Genomic DNA, 25,266 nt, shown 5'->3' with positions numbered 1-25,266 from the left:
GCCACTGACTGGTTGCCATGGTCCTCTGCAGCAAATGTAATCATTTTGGGGTGGACGAGTTAAGGGGTGTATTCCTTTCTGAATGAACTCAGTGGTCCAAAAGCAGGCACCGTTTTTTTTTTGTCATGTAAATTGGCGAGGAGGTCTCCGACCGGGCTCACACTGTGTGTGCAAGCAAAGAGATAACTGTCTCTTAATTTTAGTTCAGTAGTTTTCCACTAGCAGCCCCCTTGGAACTTCATGCTTTCACTTCACCAGGACAACATCTTGTTCACTGTAAGTAACCTTTAAAAGCACATTCTTCATGCTTTCATATGATGCATTGTTATAACTCTGGATCATGAGTACGGTGGTTGGTGATAGTGCACTTGAATAGTTTGCATCCATCCAGCCAAACTTTGAACAATGATTCTCCAAAGAATCTAGTAATTGCAGACTAGTTTAGGGTGTACCTTGTCATTGACTCTTTTACATCCAGTACGTTTTTCTTCTTTTTAGTTTATCCTTCAATGCTGTTTACACCAGCATCGCAACTAAAGTGTCAGGAAGGAAGATGAGTAGCTTCGTGTAGAGTGTCGCCCTCCCCACACTTGGCTTTTGTAGTAAACCCGATCTGGTTGCCAGGCAGGAATTTGTATGCCACTATTCACACTGGCCATTGTGGTATGTACAGTGGGAGAACAAAAGGCTCCTCTCTTACGTCGGCTGGGTTAACCCACTGCTTCCCACCGAAAAAGAAATAAACAACCTTTTCCAAATGAAATTTGAACTTTCCTATAGATTGTTCATTTCCCTTTAAATCTGTTGTTTCCAAAAGGCGGGAATGTCTAATTAGTTGACACGATGCAATCAACTTCCCGTCAGGTGATTCACATGAAATAATGAGTCAATTCAATAAATATGTCATTTTGCAATCACCAACTTGTTCATGCACTAATGACTTATTTCCGCATTTGAACTCGAAATTGCCAAACAACCTATATTGGAATGCACCACCCGTTGTTGCTCTGCAGCTCGGTGAGCCTTGGTGGATTTTTATAGGATGTAAATAGACGTATGTGTAGCTCAACTTACTGGTTCTTGTTTTTTTTCTTAGCAGACTAATGGGATGCAACGGCCACGGCTGGTTTCACACTAGCGGTTGTTTATTGCCAGAAGGAGACGGCCAATGATTCACATCACTATCACTTCATTCTCTAGATAACTCCAAGATTCGTTTCAAGTTGCCGTCCTCTGATTGGTCAGTCAAAGACAAACTCTTGAGGGATTGAATGTCACGTTCTACGCTTTGTTTTGGGCACGTGCAGCAAGTTGTGTTGATATCAAATATTGAACCAAGAGGAATGGCCATCAGAGATGAGGACACTTTTTTTTTTTTTTTGCATCAACACAACATTTGCACAATGTTTTTGGTAGCCTCAAGGCAGAGTTTTGCTCCATGTGCCACTCCCAAGAGTTTGGGTTCGGGCCATGGAAGGAGGGGCCTGGCCCGGCCCCCACGCTCAAGCCCACACAGGTAACGGCTGTCGGAGTGGAATGTGGCAGAGGTGTGGAACTTTTAACTGCTAACAGGGTGTGGAGGAGGTAGAGGTTCAGGAAGGGAGTTAACCCTCCGTGTCGTTGCTACTCACCTGGATAGGGAGCGTGTGCAGGCGCTGACGTTTAAGGAGGGATCAAGTCACTGCATACAAAGTCTCAGTCAGTTACTCGGAATCTATCACACACACACACGCACGCACGCACGTTTGAGCCCCTAAGTTTATGGGCAATTCAGTCAATATTTGACCGGAGCACACTGTACAGGAGGGAAGAAGCAGACCTTTGTTTTTTTGATACTAGGAGTTGCGGATTTGACTTTTCACTGCAGGTGGACAGACTTTTTTTCTTCAAAACTGTTGGATCACAGATGCCGAACCGGATTTAGCGCAAGTCCCACTACCATCATTAATTGTTGTTGGACTTTTGAACTCAGACTGGTGTGGGATCAGGAACAGGTTGGTTTGCTTTCAAATCTATTTCTCATAAATGATCGTGAAGTTAACATTGTTTTCACTGCAATCCACCTGCTGATTGTACTCCTTGTTCGTATTTAGGAGGGCAATGTGACTGGTGGTTTAGTGTGTTATGCAACTTTAAGACGTCCGCATGATTCCTCATCCATTCGACTATTGAATATTATTTGTCATTTCTCTCATGTCACGTGTTCTGAAATGTTGTAAATGAATTTGCCAGTATCATCCCCAATCACTTTTTTAACTGGGCTAGCAGTGAATGAGTTAACAAATCTACTGTACTGGATTCAAAACATGATGCCGAAGTAAAACATTTAATTCAGTGATTCTTTTGTGTACCACTAGAGGGCGACCTCGTAGCACTTTTTGGTATTAATAACGTTGCAATGACAACTGTCGCAAAGTCAGTTTCTGTCCCCAGTGCTATCATTAGAAGAACAAGAGACAAACTTGTTAAAAGAAATAATGACGCAAACATATCAGCAAACAAAGCTAATTATTAAATTCCAAAATGCCTTTTTCAAAGCAAACTCTGTAAAGGTATGTATGTTCAGGTTGCCACCTCAATGACAAGCCATTCGACAAACTGATTCACAGGAAACAAAGATGAAATCATGCCTCATGTTTATGTCAATCCCATATTCCTGCATGCGGTGTCGGATTACTAATCTTTTGTTTTCAGGTGTTTTCAGATGCTTTGACTGGTTGTCAATGTCAGGCGGCCAAGCGAACTAGACACAAACACCTTTGACGTGTCATGGCGGGGGCAGGCCCCTCCCATGTCTCGCACTTGATAGGCTTGTTTTTGTCTGGACAAAGTTACTTTACTGTACCCTTTACTAAAATGGCTGCATGAACAACCTCTAATTTTGAATTGCTCCAAGTTTATTGCCAATGGACTGAACACCTGAATTTGGAAAAAAAAAAAACTTTTTCAGCACCGTTCTGTGATTGATGGTTATGTTTTGTCGTAAAGAAACTGATTTGTCTTCCCAAACCATCCTTGTGGTCAGCTCACACTCACAAGGAGGTGTTAAGGTGTCTTTCCCATGTGTTTTTTTTTATTTAACTAGGACTGGTCATTCTCTCACCTTGAAGAGAAATTCTTTCTTGGAATTGTAAATCATCCCAGAACAAATAGCCTTTCTTTTATGTCGTCATTTTCATTCTTGCCATTTGCGGTGTCTGCCCACAAAAGTTATTAAAGATAATTAACCAAAGCGAATATTGAAAAAAATATTTGCTGACCGTTTGAATAAAAATCAAAGGGATTTAAAAGAAAAAATCTGCTCATTTTGACATATTTTTTAATATTGCACTCAATAAATACTCCATACAAATTTTTTTAAACGAACACTCTCTTCCTTCCGTTGCTTATTATGACCAAATCTGCTTACCACTGCGATGAATGAGATCTTGCGTCAATGCGCATATCTGGTTCTATTGACTTTAGCTTGGCCTCGACCCAGGGAACGTCCAGGTGGTTCAAGTGATACCTTTCTCTGATTTTTTTCCAGCCTTGTCGTTTGTGTACTTGTAGTAAAACTACTTTGTGTTTCAGGTGCAGGAAGGCGATGGGGAGATGGACGTTACATCTCTCGGTGGGCCTTGGGCTTTTGCTCATTCTCGTGAGCTACACTCACGCTGAAGGTACTTGACCGACCCACGTGTGTTTGGTTTGTTGTGGTTACACACTTGCTGTGTTTTATCCTCACTTTGTGTTTTGTCCATCTCCCCCTTCTGAATTCCCATTTGTCCTCCACAGCCAACTATTGCTATGCCACCAGGTCCAAAACCTGCTCGGAATGTTTGCAGGCAGGAAAAGGGTGCGCCTACTGTCCTGATGAGGTCAGAAGCTAAAATGGGAACATCAAAGAACGTATTGTTCCAAATCAAATATTGAAAAGCCAAAAATCTTCTGAGGGATGTGCTCTTCTAAAGAGCCCTCATGAAAATTTGATGCAACATCTGTGTGGGGAATTTCTTTTTTTGAAATAAGTCCAAAATTGTTCAAGCTGATGTTTTTCTTCTTCAGACCTTTAATGGACCTCGCTGCGACCTGTACGCAAACATTCTGGCTCACGGCTGCAGCGCTGCGGCCGTGATCACGGCCAAAAGCCGCATGAGGATTGAAAGAGTAAGTCCTCTCACATCACACAGAAATGGCGGAAGTTTTAAGCTCTGACTACTTGTTGGTTTTCCTCGCGCAGGAAGAACAGATCAACGTCCGAATGGCCCAGTCGCAGGTGTCCCCGCAGCAGATGAGTATGTCTCTGCTACCAGGGGAAGAGAAGATGGTGGACATGGAAGTCTTTGCTCCAACCAAAGGCCCCCTGGATCTTTATATTCTTATGGACTTCTCCAACTCCATGGAAGACGATTTGGATAACTTGAAGAGGATGGGTCAAGAGCTGGGTGAGCGGCTGGGCTGGGCTGGGCTGGGCTGGGCTGGGCTGGGCTGAGCTGGGCAGGGCTGGGCTGGGCTGGGCTGGGCAGGGCTGGGCTGGGCTGGGCTGGGCTGGGCTGGGCTGGGCTGGGCTGGGCTGGGCTGGGCTGGGCTGGGCTGTGCTGGGCTGGGCTCTACGGCTTTGCTACTTTTGGTCCTGTTTGTGACATATTATTATTGTGTGTTTTCCTACAGCGTCACTGGTGAAGAAGCTATCAGATGACTACACCATCGGATTTGGAAAGTTTGTGGACAAAGTTATTGAGCCCCAAACGGACATGAGACCCGCTAAGTAGGAAACAATTTGGTAGCAACGATTTGAATATAGACAGTATTAGTCAAAGTGTTTTTTGTCCCCGCTCCTCCCATCAGACTTGCCCAACCATGGCCCAACAGTGACCCTCCCTTCTCTTTTGAAAACGTCATCAAGCTGACCAACGACTTGAACTTCTTCACCAGCGAGCTTCAAAAGGAAAGAATCTCCGGCAACCTGGACGCTCCTGAGGGAGGTTTTGATGCCATACTGCAAGCTGCAGTCTGCACGGTAAGAACACATCCCATTTTTTATTTCCGAATCCGAAAGTCAACGACAGCTTGACAACGAGTTGATTTTCCCTTCCGTCCCAGGATAATATCGGTTGGCGTGAACAGAGCACGCATCTGTTGGTTTTCTCCACCGAGTCCGCCTTCCACTACGAGGCGGACGGCGCCAACGTGCTGTCGGGCATCCTGCCGCGCAACGACGAGAAATGTCACCTGGACGGCGAAGGCAAATACACAGAAGCTACCAAGCAGGATTACCCCTCCATACCCACGCTGGTCCGTCTGCTCGGCAAACATAACATTATTCCCGTATTTGCCGTCACCAACCACTCCTACACTTACTACAAGGTTGGTGATTGTTTTTCTTCACCTATTTCTGATCGAAGCAAATTCTTTTGTTCAGACCAAGATGTCTTCTATGAAACAATCTGCTTTGTTCAGAAACTCCAAACATATTTTCCCATTGCTGAGGTGGGCCTGCTGCAAGAGGACTCATCCAACATCTTGCAAGTCATGGAGATGGCTTTTGAGGTAGAAAGCGGGAAACATCTCTGACTTCACGACGGACAAAACCAATCGCTCGCTCTGCTCTGTCTGTATGCTTTCAGAGTATCCGTTCCAAGATGAGCATTCGTGCAGAAGACAGACCCAAAGCCTTTGAAGCTGAGTTCCTGTCCACCAGTGGAAAGGTTGCCAAATACGGAGACTTTGATTTTAAGCCTGGAGCCATTGTAAGTGGATAAACAAACTCGTCGCAGCCTCTTAGTAACTTGCTCCCGGACAAAATGATTGGAACAGGACCGATTGGTGTTCCTCAGGGCAAATTCAAGATGCGACTCAAAGCCCATAGAACGCTGGACGATTCTCCGGTCTGTAAAATGGATGCGGATGAAAAGTCGGGCCTCATGAGAGTTAAACCTACCACCTTTAACGCCGCCATGAATGTTCAAGCCACCGTGCTCTGTCCAACTTGTGACTGTGAGAAGGTAGGGACGCATCGTTAGCCTCCAATAGTTCTCAGACGATGGGACTCCCAATTCTTCTTGCGCCTTTGTCCTCCAGACTGCCATCGCGAACGCGCCCAGATGCCATGGCAACGGAGACCTCGTGTGTGGGAAGTGTCAATGCCACGACGGCTGGTGAGGAAAAAAATATCTGTATGCCATCAATGTTCTCGCTTCACCCCGACTTATATTTTTTGGACTTCATTGTGTCTTCAGGTTGAGTACATTCTGCAACTGTTCAGCTAGCGCTTCCGCCCTGGACACCCGTCTGTGTATCGGTCCGGGATCGACGGAACCGTGTTCGGGTCGCGGGGACTGCCGGGAGTGCGGAAGATGTGTGTGCTACAACCCTGACCAGTTTGAAGGACCTTACTGCCAGTATGATCGAACCCAGTGTCCGCGATTCGGAGGCTTCCTCTGCAACGGTGCGCCACCTCAACGGATGATGAAAACGTTGTTTTTCGCTTTGATGCTCATTAGTTTGCATTCATTTCTTCTTGAATCCAATCAGACCGTGGCTCCTGCATTATGGGCCGCTGTGTGTGTTCTGATGGCTGGGAAGGAAATGCCTGTGAGTGTCCCAAGAGCAACCAGACCTGTTTAGACAGCAATGGGGTCAGTCGAAATCTTTTCCATTTGGATTTCATTCATCATGTGCTCCATCCCACAATGGATATCTTACTGTTGTTTTCAGGGGGTGTGCAATGGCCGTGGTAAATGTGTTTGCGGTCTCTGTGAGTGTCAATCATCTGGTCTTGAAATGACGTCCACCTGTGAGCCCAATTTCCAGGTACGGAGACATGGTGTGCTTTTATGCAAATCTGGGTTATATTGGGTCTGGTTCTGATCTGCTCAGGCTCAACTCGGTGTTTGTGAGGCCACACGGACTTGCGCTCAGTGCCAAGCTTGGAAGACAGGAGAGAGGAAGGACAAGAAGGAATGTGACAAGTGTCCTTTCAGAATCATCATGGTGGACGAACTCAAAGAAGGTGCGGGGAATGATTGTTTTCAAAACACACAGTCAGCTTTTTTTTTTTTTTCCATCACGACAGCAGTTCGATGAAATATGTGTGTGCGCTTTCAGCGGACAAGGTGATGGAAAAGTGCAGTTATCGTGACGAGGAGGATGACTGCACGTACCACTACACTTTGGAAAACCCCAAAAATCCAGAGTCGAAAGACTTGGAGGTCCAAGTGCTCAAGAAGAAAGGTCATCTCAAAAATGACTTGACTAAAATAAATCAAACAGGAATGTGCCCAAATCCCTCCAAGTTGTACTTTGTCTCACTGAAATTGAAATGTTTGTCCAGATTGTCCAGCTGCCAGCCTCCTGTGGCTGCTCCCTCTCCTCTTGTTCCTCTTGTTACTGCTGGCACTTTTGTTGCTCTGCTGCTGGAAATACTGCAAATGCTGCAAAACCTGCTGCCAGGTAAGAAAATGACAAATCCTCTAATATTGTCTTTGGGTATTTGACTAGCTTGTTGCTAACATCATGGAAATGAGCAAAGATTGCAAAGCAAAATCTGCTTTTACACATATGTATATTCTTTGTGGCTTTTATTGATGAGGAACTCTTGGTTGGGGACCTCCCTTCTCTGCCTCTAATACTTTTTTTTTCCTTGTCTTTCCAAAGAGCTGCCTTGCCCTGTTGCCTTGCTGTAATAAAGGTATGTACGTATGTTGTCAACTTTGTCATCCAATTTAGATGCACATTGATGTGGCTCGTTGTGTTGTCTATAGGTCGCATGGTTGGATTCAAGGAGGATGAGTATCTTCTCCGCCAGTCTCAGCTCACCTCAGACCACCTGGACACTCCAATGGCGAGGACAGGCCCTCTGAAAGGGACAGATTTCGTTCGCTGGAAGGTTACCGATAATGTGCACCGGAGTCCCAACCACCCCCAGGTTATAGTCAAGCCCAACCCCAAAGAAACAAGTAAGCGTATACGGTTGATGACGAATCCGTCTGTCCGCCCGTCCGTCCGTCCATCCATCCATCCATCCATCCATCCATCCATCCATCCATCCATCCATCCATCCATCCATCCATCCATCCATCCATCCATCCATCCATCCATCCATCCATCCATCCATCCATCCATCCATCCATCCATCCATCCATCCATCCATCCATCCATCCATCTAGCCTTCTTCTTCTGAAAGATGTTTTAATTCTGTTATTCTTCCTTTATAGTTCAGTATCCAATCTCCCTGCGGCTTAACAGGCGCTTTTCGGAGAATTTGTCTCGTCCTGATTCCAGAGATGCGGAGCAGCTTCGTAAAGAAGTTGCAGATAGTGTGAGTTGGAATTTGAGTACATTTGGCTCCACGTTGATGAACGTACATGTCTCACTTGGGTTTATATCTTCTTTTTTTTCAGCTTAACGAGGTCTACAAGCAAATTCCTGGAGCCCAGAAAATGCAGAAGACCTCATTTAGGTAAGGTCTTCTCAGGAAGTCCACATTCATCGATGATTTGAATTCACTACCTCTCTTTTTTGAAACAGAACACAGAGAAATGCAGGCAAAAGGTAACATGCACGCAATATACATTTAGTTGTGTGGTCGGTCCCAAAGCACACACAGTTGTCTAAATCCGGCTCTCCCTTGTGATCTCCAGGCAGGACTACACCATCATGGACACCATCCTGTCGGCCCCTCGCAGCAGCTACCCTGAGATTGTCAAGCTGACACAGAAAAATGTCCGGTCTGGACGCTTCAGCAACCTGAAAGTGTTGCCTGGCTACTACACGGTTGCAACAGATAGAGGTGGGATTGAAATCATATTGTGTTATTTCGATGAGGATTGTTTGATTTTTTCATTGGTTATTTTATTTCTATCATCATTACAATTTTACCTTGAAATAAATGAATGAATTCAAATGAAATGTATTCATCATATTTTATTATTTTGATTAGTATTTTTTATTATCTTCTTGTATGTACGTACGTATATACTACGTATATTACAATTTGACCTTAAAATAACATCTCTACAATCCTATACTAGTTTGTAATAGTAAAATAAAATGATTGATACCTCACACGACTTGTGTTTTTATTTTGAACTCCACAGAGGCGGCAGGTGCTATCGAGTTCCAAGAAGGTGTGGAGTCGGTGGATGTTCACGTGCCACTCTTTGTAAAGGATGAAGATGATGACAAGAAGCAGCTCCTGGTGGAGGCCACAGATGTGCCGCTGGGAATTGCCAAAATTGGAAAACGCTTGGTGAACATCACCATCATCAAAGAACATGGTCAGGAGAATCACGATAATGACATCTTCGTAAAATATAGGATAGTAAGCACTAACAGAGTCTTTCTGCCTCTCCCAAGCTTCCAGTGTGTTCTCCTTCCTCCAGCCGGCCTACACGTACAGTCGACAGGACGGGGTGGCAAATATTCCAATTAGTAGAGACATCATCGAAGACGGACGCACACAAGTCTCGTACCGTACACGAGATCTCACAGCCAAGGATAAAAAGGTAACAACGATGCCGTCCCAATTTGCCCTGGTCCCATGCACGTTTTGCTGACTAGACACAAAATCAATCAATCAATAGCTCCAGGACTACGTGACTGTAGCTGGAGATCTCACTCACGCTCGTAAAACTCCTGTTTGTATTTCAGGACTACGTGACTGTAGATGGAGATCTCACTTACGCTCCCGGTGAGACGCAAAAGATGGTTTCGGTTCGTCTGCTGGAGCTCGGTGAGAAAGACGCGCTCCTGGATGACAAACAGGTCAAACAGTTTGTCATGGAGCTGAGTAACCCGCGACAAGGCGTCGAGCTTGGCCGCTACCCTCGAACTACGGTCACAATTGCCGACCTACCAGGTAAGAAGGGTTCCGTCCGTCTATGCTCTTGACAGAAAAATGACATGCACCTCCGCTAGATAGCAGCGATACAATGAACAAGTACAGTCAAAACACTGAGATGCCTGTGTTCAAGTTCTGATACATTCACTCATTCATCAGAGCCCAGTGTGATGATGTTCAAGAAGGGCACCCAGAGCTTCACGACATCCGACCCAAATTACACCATCCCCGTGGTGCGCACTCGCAACCAGGACAGCCCCGCTACGGTCAAATGGCGCACAAAGAAGGGCCAGCGCTTTGACCTCTCCGGCCTTCTCAAGTTTAACCCTGGAGAGACAGAGAAGAATATCGTGATCGATCCAAGGAGCCACCCTGCTCTGAGTCAACCTGACTCCTTCCAGCTGGAGCTTTTGGAACCCAGCAGCAATGCCACAGTCGGCGAGAGGAAGACCACCATTGTCAATGTTGGAGAAGGAGGTTGGTTGGGCTCCAGTAGTCGTTTGACTTTCCAAGTATCGATCGTTTCAATGGCTTCATTTTCTCCTGTAGTTCCAAGGTCTCCTGAGATGGCCCAGATGCAGCAAAAAGGTTTTAGCGGTCGCCTTCATGCGCCAGGCAACCCGAAGGCCAAGGCAACTGGACCCAAAAGCATCCGCCTCAACTGGGACCCACCGCCGGGTAACCTAATGGGCTACAAGGTGCATCAAATGAACACAAACCTTCTTCTCATTTTTTCCTCGACGGACAGAGTTTCTCAAGTCGACCTTTTGTTTGTCTTCTTTTAGGTGAAGTATTGGATCTACGGTGACCCGGAGAAAGATGCTCAGGTCTTAGATGTGAAGACACCTCAAGCCGAGCTGACCAACCTGTATCCCTACTGTGACTATGAGATGCGAGTGTCTGCCTACAATTCCTTTGGAGATGGCGCTGAAACGGACATGATTCCCTGCCAGACTTTGGAAGATGGTAATCAAGTGTGCTCTTTGGTGATTGGCCAACAACAGCCAAATTGGCTGATGTATGGTAAACCTGTTTTCCCCCAGTGCCTGGTGAACCGGGACGACTCGCCTTCAATGTCATAAGCCCGACAGTCACTCAGCTCAGTTGGGCGGAGCCTGCTGAGACGAACGGCAACATCACAGCTTACGAGGTCATCTACACGCCTATCGACGATGATCTGAGTAAGACGACTTTTTTTTGGACATTTGACCACCGCACGCACTTCATATTTCGGCATCTCTGTCATCTTCTCGTCTATAGAGCAAGTCGGTGCGGCTAAGAAGGTGAAGATCGACAACCCAAAGAAGCGAATGCTATTGATTGAGAATCTGGTGAGTGCCCAGACCTATCAGTACAAGGTCCGTGCCAAGAACGGCGTCGGTTGGGGCCCCTACAGAGACGCTACCATCAACTTGGCATCACAACCCGCCAGACCTCTCTCCAGTAAGTCCACCGTTCAACCCACCCGCATTTGTTGTTGTTTTTTTTTTCCCCGCTTGCTCATCATAAACCCACTATCCTTCTGTTTTCTAGTTCCCATCATTCCAGATGTCCCGATTGTGGATGCCGAAGCAGGAGACGAGTATGACAGTTATCTGATGTACAGCAACGAGGTGCTGAAGTCTCCTGCGGGCTCCAAGACACCCAGCGTTTCTGGTGATGGTGGGTGTCACAAAGCACAGACAGCCCATTTCGACACATTATAAGATGAAGGAAAGCAATATATGGAAAGTAGAGCCAGTGCCCTCGCAGACCCCCCACCCTGATGACCCTCATGACCTCAATTTGCAAGGCTGCCAATATGTCAAGTTGGTGGGGTCCAACCTGGATCTCCGAAAGGTGTCGTGGACAAATCGAGTGGACGTCATCGCCAACGGTCGGCTCAGCACAGACACAGAGGCCAGCACAGATGCGGGCCCGTATTCCAGCTTCACACAAACACCCGCGCCAGGTGAAGAGCAGTCAGGCAGGCAGCTGCCACGGCAAAATGCCCCCCCCCCCCCCTCCTCATGTCTGTCCTGTCGCATCCCAGTAGGAAAATAGTCATCTTTGGGTAGCTTGCAGGTGTGTGTAGATAAGCTATGGAGCTGGATTTTCAACATGACCGTCCGTCACTGCAGGGAATTCTCAACAATGCCACTGCTTTAAAAGAATGCCAAGAGCTGACCTTCCATCAATGTGACAATCCTGGCTCCCGTCTTGCTGTTTTACAGATTACATGATGAACGGAAAATGGGACCAGAACTTCCTCTTCCCAGGCGGCTCCGTCACACGCAACTTGTCTACATCCTCTACTCCGATGTCCAGCATGAACTCTCACTACATGGGCGGCTCCTTCACCACAGAAACCACAACCAACTACATGCCGGGTACGACACCTGGCGCACGAGATGGAGCGGGATCCGACAGTCCCATAGCGACTCTCCTCTTTTTCAACAGGGAGCCCCCGTCGACCCGATCTGATGGGTGGAATGCACACAACGGACGTCATCATGAGGAAGCGCTCAGAGAGGGCTTACGCAGACGAACACATCAGGGACTCCATCGTCATGGGAGATATGTCGAGCAACTTTCCGGATCTAGGTAACGCAACAGGATGGCGTCAAAAAGCCGTAGGCGTCGTCTGAGAAGGAGAAGCACGTGGCCTTGGAATAGGATGCATGTCAACGGGCTTGGTGCTGTCGGTTGCATAGAAGTCTTTGCAGGAGCTACGCTGACTATCGCTCTGTCTTTTGACATTCACACGGCAAAGCCTCCCTCCCTCCCTCCCTCCCTCAACCTCTGCATCCTCCTTTTTTTCCCACCTCCTCCGCTCAATGTGCCATCCATCAGGTGTGTACAGCTTCAGCGGGTCGCAGAATACCTCTCAGAACCAATACGGCTACAGCCTGTCTCAGGGTCCCAGGGCCAGGACTCAGTCTTCCGAGGTCAACGAAGCTCTGTATAATTTGGACAGGGTGCTCCAGGGTAAGTGCGCTCGGTGCATGGAAAGCATGAAGCGGGCTGCCGGTTGTTTCCGACTCTCCTCTTCGAAGCTCCACACGGATTTCTTGTCCTATGTATGTGCTGGGCAACTTATAAATAGTACAGATATGCATCATTTTCTATCCTCATTAGTATTAGAGACAAATATAAATCCGCTGACCACTCGTTTTTTAGTCTGGAACAGAGAATATTTGAAATACTACGTGAGTGAAAAGTGAAAGCGCCACTGCCACCAAATGTAGCGGATGTGCAATTACACTTCTACTTAAAGAAAGCAATGCAGCATCTTCTCTTGGATCTCATTTTATTGAGCAAGTGTGACAAATGACATGTGGGTTTCCCAATGTCCCCCATCAGATGCAAGACTCTCTCCAGGCGTCCCAGACACCCCCAGCCGACTGGTGTTTTCAGCTCTGGGTCCTACGGCACTGAAAGTCAGCTGGCAGGCGCCCCACTGCGAGAAGGACATCCTGGGTTACTGTGTGCTCTACCAGCCGCTCAATGGAGGTGAGATTGGCCTTTTGGAGTAGGCTTGCTGTATTTGAAGTGCGTGAGATGTTTTTTTTAATTTTTTTTATTTCCTCTCGCAGGTGATATGAACCGCATCAACGTGACCAACCCGGCGGACAACTCGGTGATTATCCAGGATCTTCTGCCCAACCATTCTTACCTGTTTAAGGTAAAGGCTCAAAGCCAAGAAGGCTGGGGCCCCGAAAGAGAAGGCGTCATCACCATCGAGTCGGCCGTGGACCCCAAAAGTCCTTACAGTCCCATGCCAGGTTCGGCCACTGTTTTGGGCTCGCCGTGTACCGTCGGGTTATTATTCTCCGTTATTTTCCGACAGGCTCTCCTTTCACTCTGAGCACCCCGAGTGCACCGGGTCCCCTCGTCTTTACGGCTCTCAGCCCCGATTCCTTGCAACTGAGTTGGGAGAAACCCAGGAAGCCAAACGGAGACATTCTTGGCTACGTGGTCACCTGCGAGCAGCTTCACGGAGGAGGTGAGGCTATCGTCCCTCTTTTTTTTATTTGTTTTATTATTATTCCTTCTCCAAAGTTAACCTCTGTGACTTTGGTGTTATCCAGGTGACACACGTTCCTTCCAAGTGAGCGGGGACAGCGCGGAGACCCGGCTGACCGTCCCGAACCTGACTGAGAACATCCCCTACAAGTTCAAAGTTCAGGCTCAAACCACACAGGGCTACGGCCCGGAAAGGGAGGGCATCATCACCATCGAGTCTCAGGATGGAGGTAAAGGTTTCTCCACCGGGAATTGCCTTTTCCAAGACATCACCGTATGTCCATTTCCTCGCAGGCGCTTTGTCGCAGTACAATAATCAATCCATGACAAGGAGGGACGTTTTCAACATGCCAAGTGACATTAGCACCATGAGCAACGTCTCTCGCACCATGATCAACGACCCATACTTCTCAGGTAAGAATATAGGCAAAAATATCGCGAGTTTTTCTTTCTAAATCATGACTCTGCAAAAAAAAGACATGGATTGAATCATTTTTCTGTTACGTACGCTATCACCAAATTGAATCCAGATTTGATCCGGATTGAGCATTTAGACAGGCTACAAAATGGATTACAATGAATCTCAGAATTTCAATCATTTTTGGATTTCATATTCTTTGTTCCCTTTTTCTACCAGCAGACGGAATGATGATGACCACGCAACACACAGAAAGCAGCGGCATGATGACCCGCCAAATCACTAAGGAAGTGGTCCAGAGGAGCGTCATGGGAGGGACCACCGTCACAAAGAATATGTTTTACGAGTCTTAAAGTACAGTAAGGTTTTCGTTTGGCCTCAATTTGCATTCTGACGCTCCAAATATTTGAGATTCTCTTTTAAAAAGAGTCATGCATGCTTGATGTACAGTGTGTCGTGATTATTATGCATGCGTGAGAGAGAGAGAGTGTGCTCCCAAAAACAAACAAAATCTGGAATACTGTAGTGGTAGAAAAAAAAAAAAAAGAAAATGGTTGCGTCTGTTACAAGCTTTGACCACTCGTTCCTTGAGATTCATCTTTGACTCTTTGTTATTCATTTCACGTCTGACGGGAAAACAACCCGAGTTGACAAACACATGCTCATACACACAAAGTGTGGATTGAAAGCAGGCAGGTAATCTGAGCGCGGTTAATCCAGAATGACACCGCGCCCTTCGGGTAAATCTCTTAAAGTCGGGATGTCTGTCACATGTCCATATTTAGAAAAGCAGCAATATAAAGTTGATGTTTGAGCGACTGAGCAAGTTGTGGCACATTAAATGAGCGTTGTGCAAAAGAATTGAAAAATACAATGGCATGAAGTCATACAAGCATGCTTGCCAAATATCAAAAAGTATTTTCGAGTCAAGCACGTTTGTGCTCTTGCTGTATTTCCTGGTCATTTCTACAAATGACTTGATACATTTTCATTTGATTTCACGTTTTGTTTTTGACTCAATACTTTGTAGTACTTGATGCTACTTTTTGTCATTCCAATGCATTAAGAGCTGAGCTGTTCATTAGGAGGAATTGCATATATAAGACAAAAAGATTGTATTTGCTATCGTGCACAAATATAGTCAAGCATTTTCATTCTATAGCTTTGCTTTTACAAAAATTCAATGTGTTGGGCCTAACATGGAAAAATGGAATACATTGAAAACAGATCACTTTTTCCACCAATGCGCTTTTTTCTGTATGTCAGATCGGTTGCACTTAATAAAGCTCTAAAAGAATGTTGTTAGGCTTATTTATTGATGTCGTCAGGGAAACAGCGTTGGCATAGATGCAAAAAAAAGCAAGCAAAGCAGAATGCATACAAATGGTCAGGTTTAGCTTGCGCTTTTTCTTCCTTTGCTTTTCGTCAGTCACTATATTTAACAAGCTCCATGTACAAAAAATATCCAGCCTGCAAGTAGCCCATGTTAAAAAAAAGGATTCAACCCTCACAAACGGTATGAAAAGCAATTCCATTCAATGCAAATGGATCTAATCCAAAGAAAATCCACGGTAGCAACCCAGTAGCCAATTTAGCCCTTTCTAGATTTCCCTTTGAAAAATCACAAATCAGTCCAGTGTCAATCAAAGTGATCCTGAGCCTAGCGGTTTCTTTCTTGGAATTGATGAACTACTATTAACAAAACTTTGGCACTTCTTTTGATTGATAGGTCCATGCCAGGGAACTATGTTGAATTGAGGCAAAAGTAGTACTTTTCCACTATTTTCTTGCATCATATGTCGTGTCGTGCTTTGCCTCCATCTTATGCCAGCCGGCAATTTTCTCCTAGCCTAAGAAAAGAGCGTCGTTTCGTTAGTTCCAGAGGCACGGTCCGGGACAGAAACACCGTTGTTTGACCCCCACTGGCCTGATCACCAGGTCCTTAAGCACCTCCACAGTCCCAAATATGGGGACAAGCTCCTCTGTGAACTTGTCGTTGAAGGTGTACACGTGGGAGCGCTTGTCCACGTCGTAGAAGGACAACTGGCCCTGCTCGTAGTCCAGGTACACGCCAATTTTCCTGGGCGCCAGCGTCAGGGGCAGCCAAGTGGCGGGCACCGTCAAGGCCTTGAGATCCTTGCCCCTCTCCAGGCGAAGGCTCAAGTAGCCCGTGTCGGTGTTGAGGGAGCGGAAACCGCGTCTGACGGCCGACGCCTTGGCCACGCCCAAGCGCCAGTCCCGCTGGCCGACCTCCACCTCCCAGTAGTGGCGACCGGAGGCGAAGCCTTCCCGACCGGCGGCGCACCACCAGCCGTCGAAGCGAGCGTCGCAGCACGGGACGTCGCGCCGTTCCAGGCCGCATCGCATGCTCTTTTCGTCGCCGGAGATGAGCAGGTCTGGGTTGGCCGAGTCTGGGTCCAGCATCACGTCCTCTGGAGGGGTCACAAATGCAATATGAGAGAACTTCAACAAGTCTGGTGAGTTGAAGAAAACGTACACACCTGAGGCCTCCCAGATCCAGTTCCACACTGTCAAGACAAATAATAACATGAAGTTAGCTGGGTTCTTTTAAGAATATTCACTTCATTTTATTTACTGTATGTATTTTTGTCAAGTAACAACAATGGATTGTTTTGCTGTTACAAAGGGCAATTGTAGAAAATACAAATTGTCTTCAACAAGTCTAACAGAACAGTGCTTTGGTCTGGAAGAGAGTGTGAAAGAAAATACGGGCCGGTCGCTTCTCATGCACACAAGGATAGGGAGGTGAAAAAGTGCCGTTTTAAAACAAAGTTACTTTTTGGAGTTATCAGTCAAGGTCATCTTGACCTCGGGTTTCACAGAATTGGAAGTTTTCAAAAGCAGGTGGCCGTGAGAACCGTGATAAATGTCATGCTGGCCTTTGCTAGATCATTCTTTTCAGTGTATCATTTCTTGTATTTGTTTCATTTTTGTCTTGAATGTTTTATATGTTGTCACTTTCACCTAGTATCATTATTGCTTACCGCCATGAGGGATGTAAGGGACAGCATCTGAAAAATGGAGGAAGGAGGACACAAAAAAAAGAACTTGTTTCATCCATCTTCCCTGAAGTCCAACGTGCTTAAATGCATTTGTTCTTCTAATCTGATACTGATGCTGAATGTTTTCATTTTTCCATCTCACCTATGTTCTGATTCCTCTGCTTTCTGACCAGCCATTCCTTCGTCACATCCTCCTAAACGCACAGTCAGTTGGTTTTGTTTTTCGGAACCAATGTTTTTTCTTTTTGAATACGATCAAAGCACGGACCTTGACAGGCCTGTCTGCATTCAGCACAACCAGCATGACAAGCTCCAAAGCCAGGAGCAGATTGGGCAGCCGCTCCCTCTTCCACTGGAACTCCAAATCGTCCAGCATCATAAGCACCGGCTCACCGGGCCACACGGTGGGCTACGAGAGATTACAACGTCAAGTGAGTGTCAAGGACAGGGTTTATCATAATCATCTTTCTCATCTCAGACCGGCTCATGGTTTAATTCTCACCTGAGGCCTGCTTCTAATTTCCCGCGTCCACTCCATGATGACGCTCTTGTGAGGCCCTATATCGCAATCCGCTTCCAGGATGCAAAGGAGGTGGCCCCTCCAGTCCTTCTTCTCTGCCTTGTGGTAGCGGCAATCCAACAGGCTAACTTTTGACTGGACAAGACATTGTGAAATTCATGACGTCGTGTCGTCCTTGGCCCTGCCCCCCCCCCCCCCCCCCCTGTCGTCGTACCTGCACTTTTTTCTCCAGCACAGCGGCCCACTCCACAATAAAGTCCCGACACGTGGCGGCCGGCCATACGTCCTCACCAGCCCATATATGCTGGAGAACATTGGACCTCTAAATCAGCAGTCCAAAAACGGACAATCAGAGTTAGGAAGGCATTTATCGTGAGTGAGTGCGCAAAGTGCAACGTTGGACGTCCGTGAAAGGCAGAAGGAGGTTACCTGGCAAATTCTGCTGAGTTCTCGAGCCAGCTCCATGATAAATAATTGGCTTTCCACCAGCTGCTCTTTTTTTTCCAGCCTCGCTCGCTTGCTGGACTCCTGGAGCCAAGAAAAAGCAGATTAAAGCACATTTTGTGACGCTGCGATTCAGCGCAAATCCAACCTTGAGTCGGCTCTTCAGCTTTTTGGCCGGTTCGATGAGGAATTGCAGGCATTCTTTCATCATGCTGGCAGATTTGGATTGGTCCTGTGGAGTGATCATAAAAAGCTTCAGGGGACTGCCACTCACCCTGCAGAGAGGAGGCTGACTCGGCTCACATCGCCTCCACAAATCAATGCAATGGAATTTATTATAGAAGGAAAGCGAGAGGCAGTCCACCACTGCAGGACTTTTAGGGATAGCTCTGCACATGATCAAGTGCATTATATGAGGCCGGGAACACAAGAGCACTTCGACCATCCTACGCAGGCCAAAATACACGTGGGTGGCATTGAAGGGGGAAAAAAGGCAGCAAGTAGCCTTGCTTCTAGCAGGAGCTGTCAAACCAGCAGTCTCCACCCAGAAAGTTTCACTTTCTTTCAATTCTGTGCACAGAAATGAAAGTGCAGCCAGAAAATGGGCCCTGGAAGATAGCAATGGAAAGATGGAACAACCTTATGTGCTTTGTAGTTCATCATATATGTTACACCTCACACTGAGGCCTATTTTAGTTGATTTGGTCTGAGCAAGTTTCAGCCATGTGCAGGCAAGGCGAGGCGCGGCGCTGAAAGATTAAGAGCAAATCCAGGATTACTTCTGCTGGTAGTTACTTTCTACCAAACAAGACACTAATAGCAACGACGTCACAACAACATGCACATTTGCTGATATGTACCAAAAAAAAAATCATATGCACGCTGCACAACGTTATGTCAAATCACCGTCAAAATACAAATGAAAATGGAGAAAATAGGATGAGGTCAATAACAACAAAACGTGCACGCACACGTGCAGGCAGTAACAGTTTGGTTGCAGAATATTTCTATTTTTAAAATACTGACCTCTGAGAGAGACAAATGTCCGTTCTTAATACCTTTGTAATGTGCCCGCGATGGTGTTGGTTTTTTTTCCCCCCCCCCGAATTCCGCCTAATTTAGAGCATCATTCTGTGAGCCGGTGAGCACTTGGACTGCGACAAGAGCGACTGAGCGCTCTCCACTTATCCGTCCGTCTTGGCCGACACAGAACTGCACTTTACTATTGTAACCGCTAGAGGGCGACATATGCATACAAACCAATGGTTTTGTATGTTTTGATGCACTGTATTTTTTCCTTTCTTCCTTCGTTGTTTTTTTTTTTTTGCTAAGCAGTTAGATTAAAGTGAGGAATCATACAAACGGTGGTGCGTTTGGTTTCACATTGCAGATTAAACAAATGTAAATACATTTACGTTTCTTTATTTTGTAATTAACATTGCTGTATTGCAACTATATTTATAAACAGACGATAACGGCTCTTTGAACTGCAGTTCACTATTATAACCGCAAGAGGGCGACATGTGTACACAAACCAATGGTATTGCATGTTTTGATGGTCTTCGTATTTTTTCCTTTCTTCCTTCGTTGGTTTTTTTTTTTTTTTTTTTTTGCTTAGCAGTTAGAATAAAGAATAAAGTGAGGAATCATACGAATGGTGGTGCGTTTGGTTTCAAATTGCAGATTAAACAAATGTAAAGTCATTTACGTCCATTTTGTAATTTCCATTGCTGTATTGCAACTATATTTATAAATAGACGTCGGCGGCTCTTTGAATGAATTACTGGTAACAAATGCATGTTTGCATTCTCCTTTTATTTTATGTATGATTTTTCTCGAAGACGCCTACAATTCGAAAGAGTCTTTGAACGCACCATGCTGTCGTTGTCAAGTTGGCTGCATGCAAGATGCCCCCGGTGTGGACAAGCTGTTTCCAAATCAAGTGGTGAGTATGTTGAATCCCTCCACATTTTTTTTTATTGCGTCTTCTTAAGATATCATTTGACGCAAACGCGGTGCTAGCTATAGTGCACGCGTAGTTGTGAGGAAAGTTGGTTGAACGCACTACGCGGAAGTGAGGCTTTGATGCCAGCTGATCGCTGGCTGAAGATGGCACCCAAAGATCCACTTCTCAGCGCACTCAAAGGTAACGACGACTTCCGCAACGTGGGCTCATCATGAAGGTAGTGGGATTCATGTTGTTGTTGTTCTTGTTGTTGTTGTTGTTGTTTCCTCCTCCCCCGGCTGCAAGTGTGCTTGCTGAACCTGCAGTCTAACGATGGGCAGACGGTGACGGACAGCAACCCTCAGCTCCCTTCTTGCTGCCAGCTTCTTGAGCTGCTGCTCAGGAAAGGACTCCAACGTGAGTGCGCCATTCGGGATGCACTTGACACTGGCCAAGACAATTGCAGCTTTTATTGCTGTTTTAAAAGCGGAATGTGCGTGCTATCTTTCTAGAGCCGGTCCTCAGTCTGGTTCATCGAGACTACTGGCATTGTTTTGAGCAGCTTCTTCACAAAGATACATGCGGCAGGTAGAAACATTTTCATAGAAGAGGTGGAAGGAACATAGAGGGAAACGCTAATGCCGTTCACTTTGAGGCTGTCCACTGTGGCGTCGGCTGTGGAACAGACGAAAGCATGCAGGAAGCTGATCTCGGCTCAGGGCCGAGGCCGTTACCTGCTCAGGTTGGCCCTCGGCCGCAAGACCCTGCCGCAGTTCATCGCTCACCTCTTGCACACTCCCAGAGTCCTGGAGGTCAGATATATTTCTATTTTCTCTTTGAAATCAAGTCGAAAAAAACATGTACTCATTTTTCTCGGTCGATCGAACAACTGTAATCATAACATCCAGTCCCCTATCGTTTCAGTGGTACAGCCCAACCTTCTCAATTCTCAGGAATGAAGAATTTTCAGGTGAACATTTGTATCAAAGCTTTAAGAAATAAATAGTTCAGGGAGTCAAATGTCAATCTATTTGACTCTCTCTTCCAGAACCTTTCATGTCCCTGCTGTTGGTTCTCTCCCAAATGGAGTTCAAAGTGGACATGGAGGTCAGAGCTGTTTGATGACTTGACAAGAGTTCTTGAATGAATGTGTGAATCAACTCCCTCAAATGAAAATGCCTCTGTACAGAATTGCAGTTTTTTGGATGAAAGCTGGCTTTTACCGGTAACAATACTTTCTACTTTATTCTTCTTTAAGTATTACGCACAATACAATCTGAGAAATATGTTTTCTAGGTGTGCGAGCTATATGAAGTAGTACCGTGTCGACAGGTGGGAATGGTCTTCAGGTTTGTATTTTATATACATGTATATACATTTGATAGTTTGTATTTTATTTTCTAAGTGTTTTGAATTGCATCTGTTATTTCAAGCATTATTTGATGACCTTTTTTTTTAGCTACCTCAATGGACGCGTCTTCCTTCTGGACATGATATCTGGCGGCCAAGCACACGTTGACCAGTTTCTCAGCCGTGGCGACGTCATTGATGAGATCAATGGCACCTGTCTGAGGAACTCCAAGAGCGGACAGGTACAAAAGTCCTCACTCTTGTGTCATTCTAGGTGACTAAAAATCATTTCATTGCATGTTATCACAACCAAGTCCCCTTAGAATCAATAAGTAAGGGGTGGCCAGGGGTGGGGCCTTAGCCTTGCGGCCACATTTCCTCCAGGTTGTCATTAATCCTGTACATCTACATCCAAACGTTCCACGTGTAATTGTCCAATTAACAAAACCACCCAAACTTGTTTGTAGGCAGGTGTGGTTCTATCGCGATTGAAAGGCTGCTTCCTGTCCATCCGCGTTGTGCGTTGGCGGGCCCAGGATGGAACAGTGTATCGTCCTCTGGTCAAACTGCTGCGGACTCTCAGGATCGAGAACCCGTGGCTGCAACTTGGTCCTGCTCCCTCCCAGCAGCCTGCTAATGACCAAAGAACTTCTCCTCCAACACAGTGTTTCAAAGAAGGAAGGCAAGTCAGTGAAAGAAGAAGTCAATAAAACTCCAAATCAAGCTGACATATTCCCCATCTCCTCTTGGCAGGATTGTGTACATTGTCCACTTCTTGGGGGACACAAACATTGGAAAGGTAAAACCATTGGGGGTTTTTTCGAGGAAAATAATGAAATGGTGTGACAAAAATATGTTCTATTTTTAGTTTGGAACCAAAGAGGTGTTGCCGTTTGCAATTTCACACGTGTTGCAGGAAAACCAGCCAAGCAAGGTAAAGATGACACTCCCAGGTCTGAAGAGCTAGATGTTTGTCATCCATTTAATTAGAAACACTGTGTTCCTTGGTCCACAGGAAGTGCATTTAGATTTGAAAGAAACACATTTGACGTGCACAGAGAGCAGCAGTAATGAGGTGGGTAGATACGCACTGTTTACTGCATGGATTGCACTTTTTCTCAAATATGAATCATGTTTGATTTCTATAGACACTGTGCGAACATCACTATCCAGATATTTCATGTGTCGGGAGGTACGCACAGCCAGATTACAGCATATTGGGTTTTTGTGTCATGTAAGTAGCAAAAAGATATGGCCACAAGCATTTTATCCTGATATTTAAACAGGTGATGTGATGTCATTCTCAGTAAGAGACCACCAGAAACTCCATCCAGCAGCTCTCCAACACGCTTCAGTTGTGTGGTGCTCAAAGCTGCTTGCGCGAAAGAGTGCGAAGAGATTGTTAAGCGAATAGGTAAGACATTCATTGACATTCAGTTGCATAGTCCATAAAACAAGATCCAACTTTCTTTTGCAGCCACTGGTTTTAAGCACACAGAATGGTTTGTATGATACACGTGTCAATAAACAGTTCAAGCTCAAACGAGTGAATCGTTAATAAATCACACATACAAGAAAGTCTACTCATAAAGTACTTTAATAGAAAGACGTGACAATTCTCGATTATTAAAATGTAGCTGCCAGGGTTTTGTTCAATCTTGGAAAACATGTAAAAAGCAGTCCCGAAAAATGAGGTCTGCTCCTTGCACCAAGTGTTGTGTAACAGTAGTGAAGAGATCTGTTGGGCAAGCTGCATTTTGTGCCGGAAAATGGTAGCCAATAGGTGACACCATCAACATGGATGGAGGGATAGAGGGAGGAAGGCGGTTATCCACAAAAACTCGAGGGAGGGAAGGAAAGGGGCTGTGATGTCTTAACATGTAACGATCCACATAACAGGCAAATATTCCTATGCAACTACCCATTAACTTGTGGAATGGTTGATGGCTAAAATGCAATACAAAAGTCAAACTCTTAACCCAAGAAATAATAATAAAAAACAAAAAAAGTCCACAAAAAATGGTTGGGTATGATAAATAGGATTATTTGTCCTGACACCACCAGCAAGAGGTTTAGGCTCTTTCTCCCCTTATCCTGCGGGCCAGCTGGATGTCTTTGGGCATGATGGTGACACGCTTGGCGTGGATGGCGCACAGATTGGTGTCCTCAAACAAACCCACCAGGTAAGCTTCACTGGCCTCCTATTGGGAAACATCAGCATATGAGCTCCAACAATGCAGAAGGTTAGACTATTAGCATGTGGTTTTCTTCCATACCTGAAGAGCGCCAATGGCAGCACTTTGGAAGCGCAGGTCGGTCTTGAAATCCTGGGCAATCTCTCTCACCAGGCGCTGGAAGGGCAGCTTGCGGATCAGCAGCTCTGTGGACTTCTGGTAACGACGGATCTCCCTCAGAGCCACAGTGCCCGGCCTGAACAAACGCCATCAAGTATGTTGTGGGGACGAGCGCTACGCAGATGACGTCACACAGTAAGTCGCAGAAACCCACCTGTAGCGATGAGGCTTCTTCACTCCTCCAGTAGAGGGCGCACTCTTCCTGGCTGCCTTGGTCGCAAGCTGCTTCCTTGGCGCCTTCCCTCCGGTGGATTTACGGGCAGTTTGTTTGGTACGGGCCATCTTGGACTAACCTAGAAGAAAACCCAGTGCACCCAGATTTAGGACGACTCCAATCTAACGTAAATAACAACGTTAAGCGATGAACATGCTAGCCTACCTAGCCCACAACAAGACGCCCATCCCCCTCCCGCCTAACAACTAGGAGGCGTCTGCTTTTAACGTCGTCGGCACGCTAAACACAAACAACCGAGCACAACGATGCTAATCCTATTTAACCGAACGTAATTTCGACATAGCCATTTTACATCCAACACAACTCATTCCATTTGTTAATTCGGCACGGTTTTTGAAACGAGCCGGCGGCTGTCGTCTGGCGCCAAACAGAACAGGCCGCCCGCCATCAGCCTCACTTTGTCGTCTTCGCCATTTTTTGCTCTCGTTCCACCCCCACTCGACATTGCGAATACATTTGAAACGCTTTGAGCTCGTGGGGCGATAACGCTACACGAATCGCGTTTTCACCACAGCGAACATATTTGTAGCTACAGCCATCTTACCGATAACACGGGGTGGGCGAAGGTTAGAGAAGTGTTTTAGTTTCGAAACGCAGTATAAACGAGCCCATTGTCCTTGTAAGGGCCAGCAAAACGTTCCGTTCCCGACGTCAGTCGAACAACACAGTGACACAAACAGACGTCACATCACGCTAAAAGACATGAAATCATTGTTCGCAGGGGAAAACGACGACAAAAGAGATGATTTACCTTTGTGACGTTGCTGTTGTTGTGAAGCGAGGAAGCTAGATAGTAGGCAGGTCGCGGTCAGCTCGGCTTCGGAAAATGATCAATGCTGGTTGGAAGCTTGAGGCCAAGTATTAATAGTCTGGCATGACGTCATCTCTCGTAACCACTTCACGCTCATTGGTACATTTTGGATTACGGCCATATACAGCCAATGAGATGCTCCAAATAAAATCGATACAACAGTCTTGAATTGATCTATATACCTACATATATATATGTTTGTTGTTTTCTTAAAATTGTGTGTGATAATAAGCATGGATGTATAGTAATTCCATGACCCACTCTTCTGTTCACTCTAGGCATCAAAGACACGGGAGATGTAATTGTTTTCTAATCTATGCGTATAACTGGCTGCTTTG

The 25,266-nt window shown here is 46.0% G+C and overlaps 4 protein-coding genes across 19 annotated transcripts; 2 read left to right on the top strand and 2 right to left on the bottom strand.

The window, feature by feature from the left end:
- The first annotated feature begins 113 nt into the window (after window positions 1-113).
- On the top strand, window positions 114-15,543 carry itgb4 (integrin, beta 4). 9 transcript variants are annotated; one of them, XM_088360409.1, is made up of 43 exons: window positions 1,360-1,994; window positions 3,574-3,662; window positions 3,778-3,860; window positions 4,048-4,149; window positions 4,223-4,427; window positions 4,654-4,750; window positions 4,831-5,002; window positions 5,086-5,349; window positions 5,443-5,532; window positions 5,610-5,732; window positions 5,820-5,987; window positions 6,064-6,140; window positions 6,222-6,430; window positions 6,517-6,620; window positions 6,700-6,795; window positions 6,862-6,994; window positions 7,090-7,215; window positions 7,316-7,434; window positions 7,639-7,672; window positions 7,746-7,940; window positions 8,199-8,302; window positions 8,385-8,443; window positions 8,512-8,535; window positions 8,625-8,773; window positions 9,081-9,260; window positions 9,340-9,488; window positions 9,634-9,841; window positions 9,983-10,300; window positions 10,373-10,521; window positions 10,609-10,789; window positions 10,867-11,004; window positions 11,084-11,266; window positions 11,357-11,485; window positions 11,616-11,774; window positions 12,037-12,192; window positions 12,263-12,406; window positions 12,656-12,790; window positions 13,166-13,315; window positions 13,399-13,587; window positions 13,653-13,808; window positions 13,894-14,058; window positions 14,123-14,242; window positions 14,469-15,543. In XM_088360409.1, exons 2-43 carry the CDS (start codon window positions 3,587-3,589, stop codon window positions 14,597-14,599), a joined length of 5,949 nt encoding a protein of 1,982 aa, XP_088216535.1. In that variant the 5' UTR covers window positions 1,360-1,994; window positions 3,574-3,586; the 3' UTR covers window positions 14,600-15,543. The 9 variants fall into 9 exon arrangements, with proteins under 9 accessions (XP_088216529.1, XP_088216535.1, XP_088216534.1 ...); XM_088360406.1 differs by lacking the exon at window positions 11,616-11,774 and having other exon boundaries at window positions 1,394-1,994; XM_088360405.1 differs by lacking the exon at window positions 11,616-11,774 and having other exon boundaries at window positions 1,397-1,994; window positions 14,466-15,543.
- LOC148383001 (uncharacterized) lies at window positions 15,544-20,714 on the bottom strand. Of its 5 annotated transcripts, none has more exons than XM_088360422.1 (11): window positions 20,108-20,240; window positions 18,873-18,982; window positions 18,382-18,465; window positions 18,219-18,317; window positions 18,004-18,111; window positions 17,772-17,924; window positions 17,538-17,678; window positions 17,412-17,463; window positions 17,252-17,278; window positions 16,748-16,774; window positions 15,544-16,678 (listed from the first exon to the last, which is right to left on the bottom strand). In XM_088360422.1, exons 2-11 carry the CDS (start codon window positions 18,894-18,896, stop codon window positions 16,119-16,121), a joined length of 1,275 nt encoding a protein of 424 aa, XP_088216548.1. In that variant the 5' UTR covers window positions 18,897-18,982; window positions 20,108-20,240; the 3' UTR covers window positions 15,544-16,118. The 5 variants fall into 5 exon arrangements, with proteins under 5 accessions (XP_088216548.1, XP_088216547.1, XP_088216546.1 ...); XM_088360421.1 differs by lacking the exon at window positions 20,108-20,240 and adding an exon at window positions 19,260-19,411; XM_088360420.1 differs by lacking the exon at window positions 18,873-18,982 and having other exon boundaries at window positions 20,108-20,714.
- Window positions 19,820-23,071, top strand: LOC148383000 (uncharacterized). 3 transcript variants are annotated; one of them, XM_088360418.1, is made up of 18 exons: window positions 19,821-19,927; window positions 20,075-20,178; window positions 20,256-20,379; window positions 20,485-20,595; window positions 20,691-20,766; window positions 20,834-20,990; window positions 21,103-21,148; window positions 21,227-21,285; window positions 21,368-21,403; window positions 21,475-21,527; window positions 21,638-21,770; window positions 21,996-22,210; window positions 22,282-22,327; window positions 22,397-22,462; window positions 22,544-22,603; window positions 22,677-22,762; window positions 22,836-22,942; window positions 23,006-23,071. In XM_088360418.1, exons 3-18 carry the CDS (start codon window positions 20,319-20,321, stop codon window positions 23,038-23,040), a joined length of 1,347 nt encoding a protein of 448 aa, XP_088216544.1. In that variant the 5' UTR covers window positions 19,821-19,927; window positions 20,075-20,178; window positions 20,256-20,318; the 3' UTR covers window positions 23,041-23,071. The 3 variants fall into 3 exon arrangements, with proteins under 3 accessions (XP_088216545.1, XP_088216544.1, XP_088216543.1); XM_088360419.1 differs by having other exon boundaries at window positions 19,820-19,927; window positions 20,256-20,416; window positions 20,505-20,595; window positions 22,836-23,071; XM_088360417.1 differs by having other exon boundaries at window positions 22,836-23,071.
- A 36-nt stretch (window positions 23,072-23,107) lies between these two features.
- On the bottom strand, window positions 23,108-24,983 carry LOC148382999 (histone H3.3A). Of its 2 annotated transcripts, none has more exons than XM_088360431.1 (4): window positions 24,869-24,983; window positions 24,037-24,175; window positions 23,805-23,958; window positions 23,108-23,729 (listed from the first exon to the last, which is right to left on the bottom strand). In XM_088360431.1, the coding sequence occupies exons 2-4, from the start codon at window positions 24,162-24,164 to the stop codon at window positions 23,601-23,603; spliced, it is 411 nt and encodes a 136-aa protein (XP_088216557.1). In that variant the 5' UTR covers window positions 24,165-24,175; window positions 24,869-24,983; the 3' UTR covers window positions 23,108-23,600. The 2 variants fall into 2 exon arrangements, with proteins under 2 accessions (XP_088216557.1, XP_088216558.1); XM_088360432.1 differs by lacking the exon at window positions 24,869-24,983 and adding an exon at window positions 24,662-24,816.
- Between the last annotated feature and the right edge of the window lie 283 nt (window positions 24,984-25,266).

This window comes from Syngnathus floridae, chromosome 18 (genome assembly GCF_059516105.1).
Source record: "Syngnathus floridae isolate MCC-2025c chromosome 18, RoL_Sflo_1.0, whole genome shotgun sequence".
Taxonomy (NCBI): Eukaryota; Metazoa; Chordata; class Actinopteri; order Syngnathiformes; family Syngnathidae; genus Syngnathus; species Syngnathus floridae.
This window is presented reverse-complemented; position numbering and strand designations above follow the sequence as displayed.

Coding starts and splice junctions, on each gene's coding strand:
- itgb4 (XM_088360409.1), top strand. CDS start 3,587: ATGGGGAGATGGACGTTACATCTCTCGGTGGGCCTTGGGCTTTTGCTC. Junction 11,267..11,356: donor ACCCGCCAGACCTCTCTCCA/GTAAGTCCACCG, acceptor TCTGTTTTCTAG/TTCCCATCATTCCAGATGTC. Junction 12,407..12,655: donor GAGCAACTTTCCGGATCTAG/GTAACGCAACAG, acceptor GCCATCCATCAG/GTGTGTACAGCTTCAGCGGG.
- LOC148383001 (XM_088360420.1), bottom strand. CDS start 20,203: ATGTGGAGGGATTCAACATACTCACCACTTGATTTGGAAACAGCTTGT. Junction 17,279..17,411: donor GCAGAGGAATCAGAACATAG/GTGAGATGGAAA, acceptor TCCATTTTTCAG/ATGCTGTCCCTTACATCCCT. Junction 16,679..16,747: donor CTGGATCTGGGAGGCCTCAG/GTGTGTACGTTT, acceptor TGACCCCTCCAG/AGGACGTGATGCTGGACCCA.
- LOC148383000 (XM_088360417.1), top strand. CDS start 20,319: ATGCCAGCTGATCGCTGGCTGAAGATGGCACCCAAAGATCCACTTCTC. Junction 21,149..21,226: donor CAGGAATGAAGAATTTTCAG/GTGAACATTTGT, acceptor TCTCTCTTCCAG/AACCTTTCATGTCCCTGCTG. Junction 22,463..22,543: donor AGGAAAACCAGCCAAGCAAG/GTAAAGATGACA, acceptor CTTGGTCCACAG/GAAGTGCATTTAGATTTGAA.
- LOC148382999 (XM_088360431.1), bottom strand. CDS start 24,164: ATGGCCCGTACCAAACAAACTGCCCGTAAATCCACCGGAGGGAAGGCG. Junction 23,959..24,036: donor AAGAAGCCTCATCGCTACAG/GTGGGTTTCTGC, acceptor GCGTTTGTTCAG/GCCGGGCACTGTGGCTCTGA. Junction 23,730..23,804: donor CTGCCATTGGCGCTCTTCAG/GTATGGAAGAAA, acceptor GTTTCCCAATAG/GAGGCCAGTGAAGCTTACCT.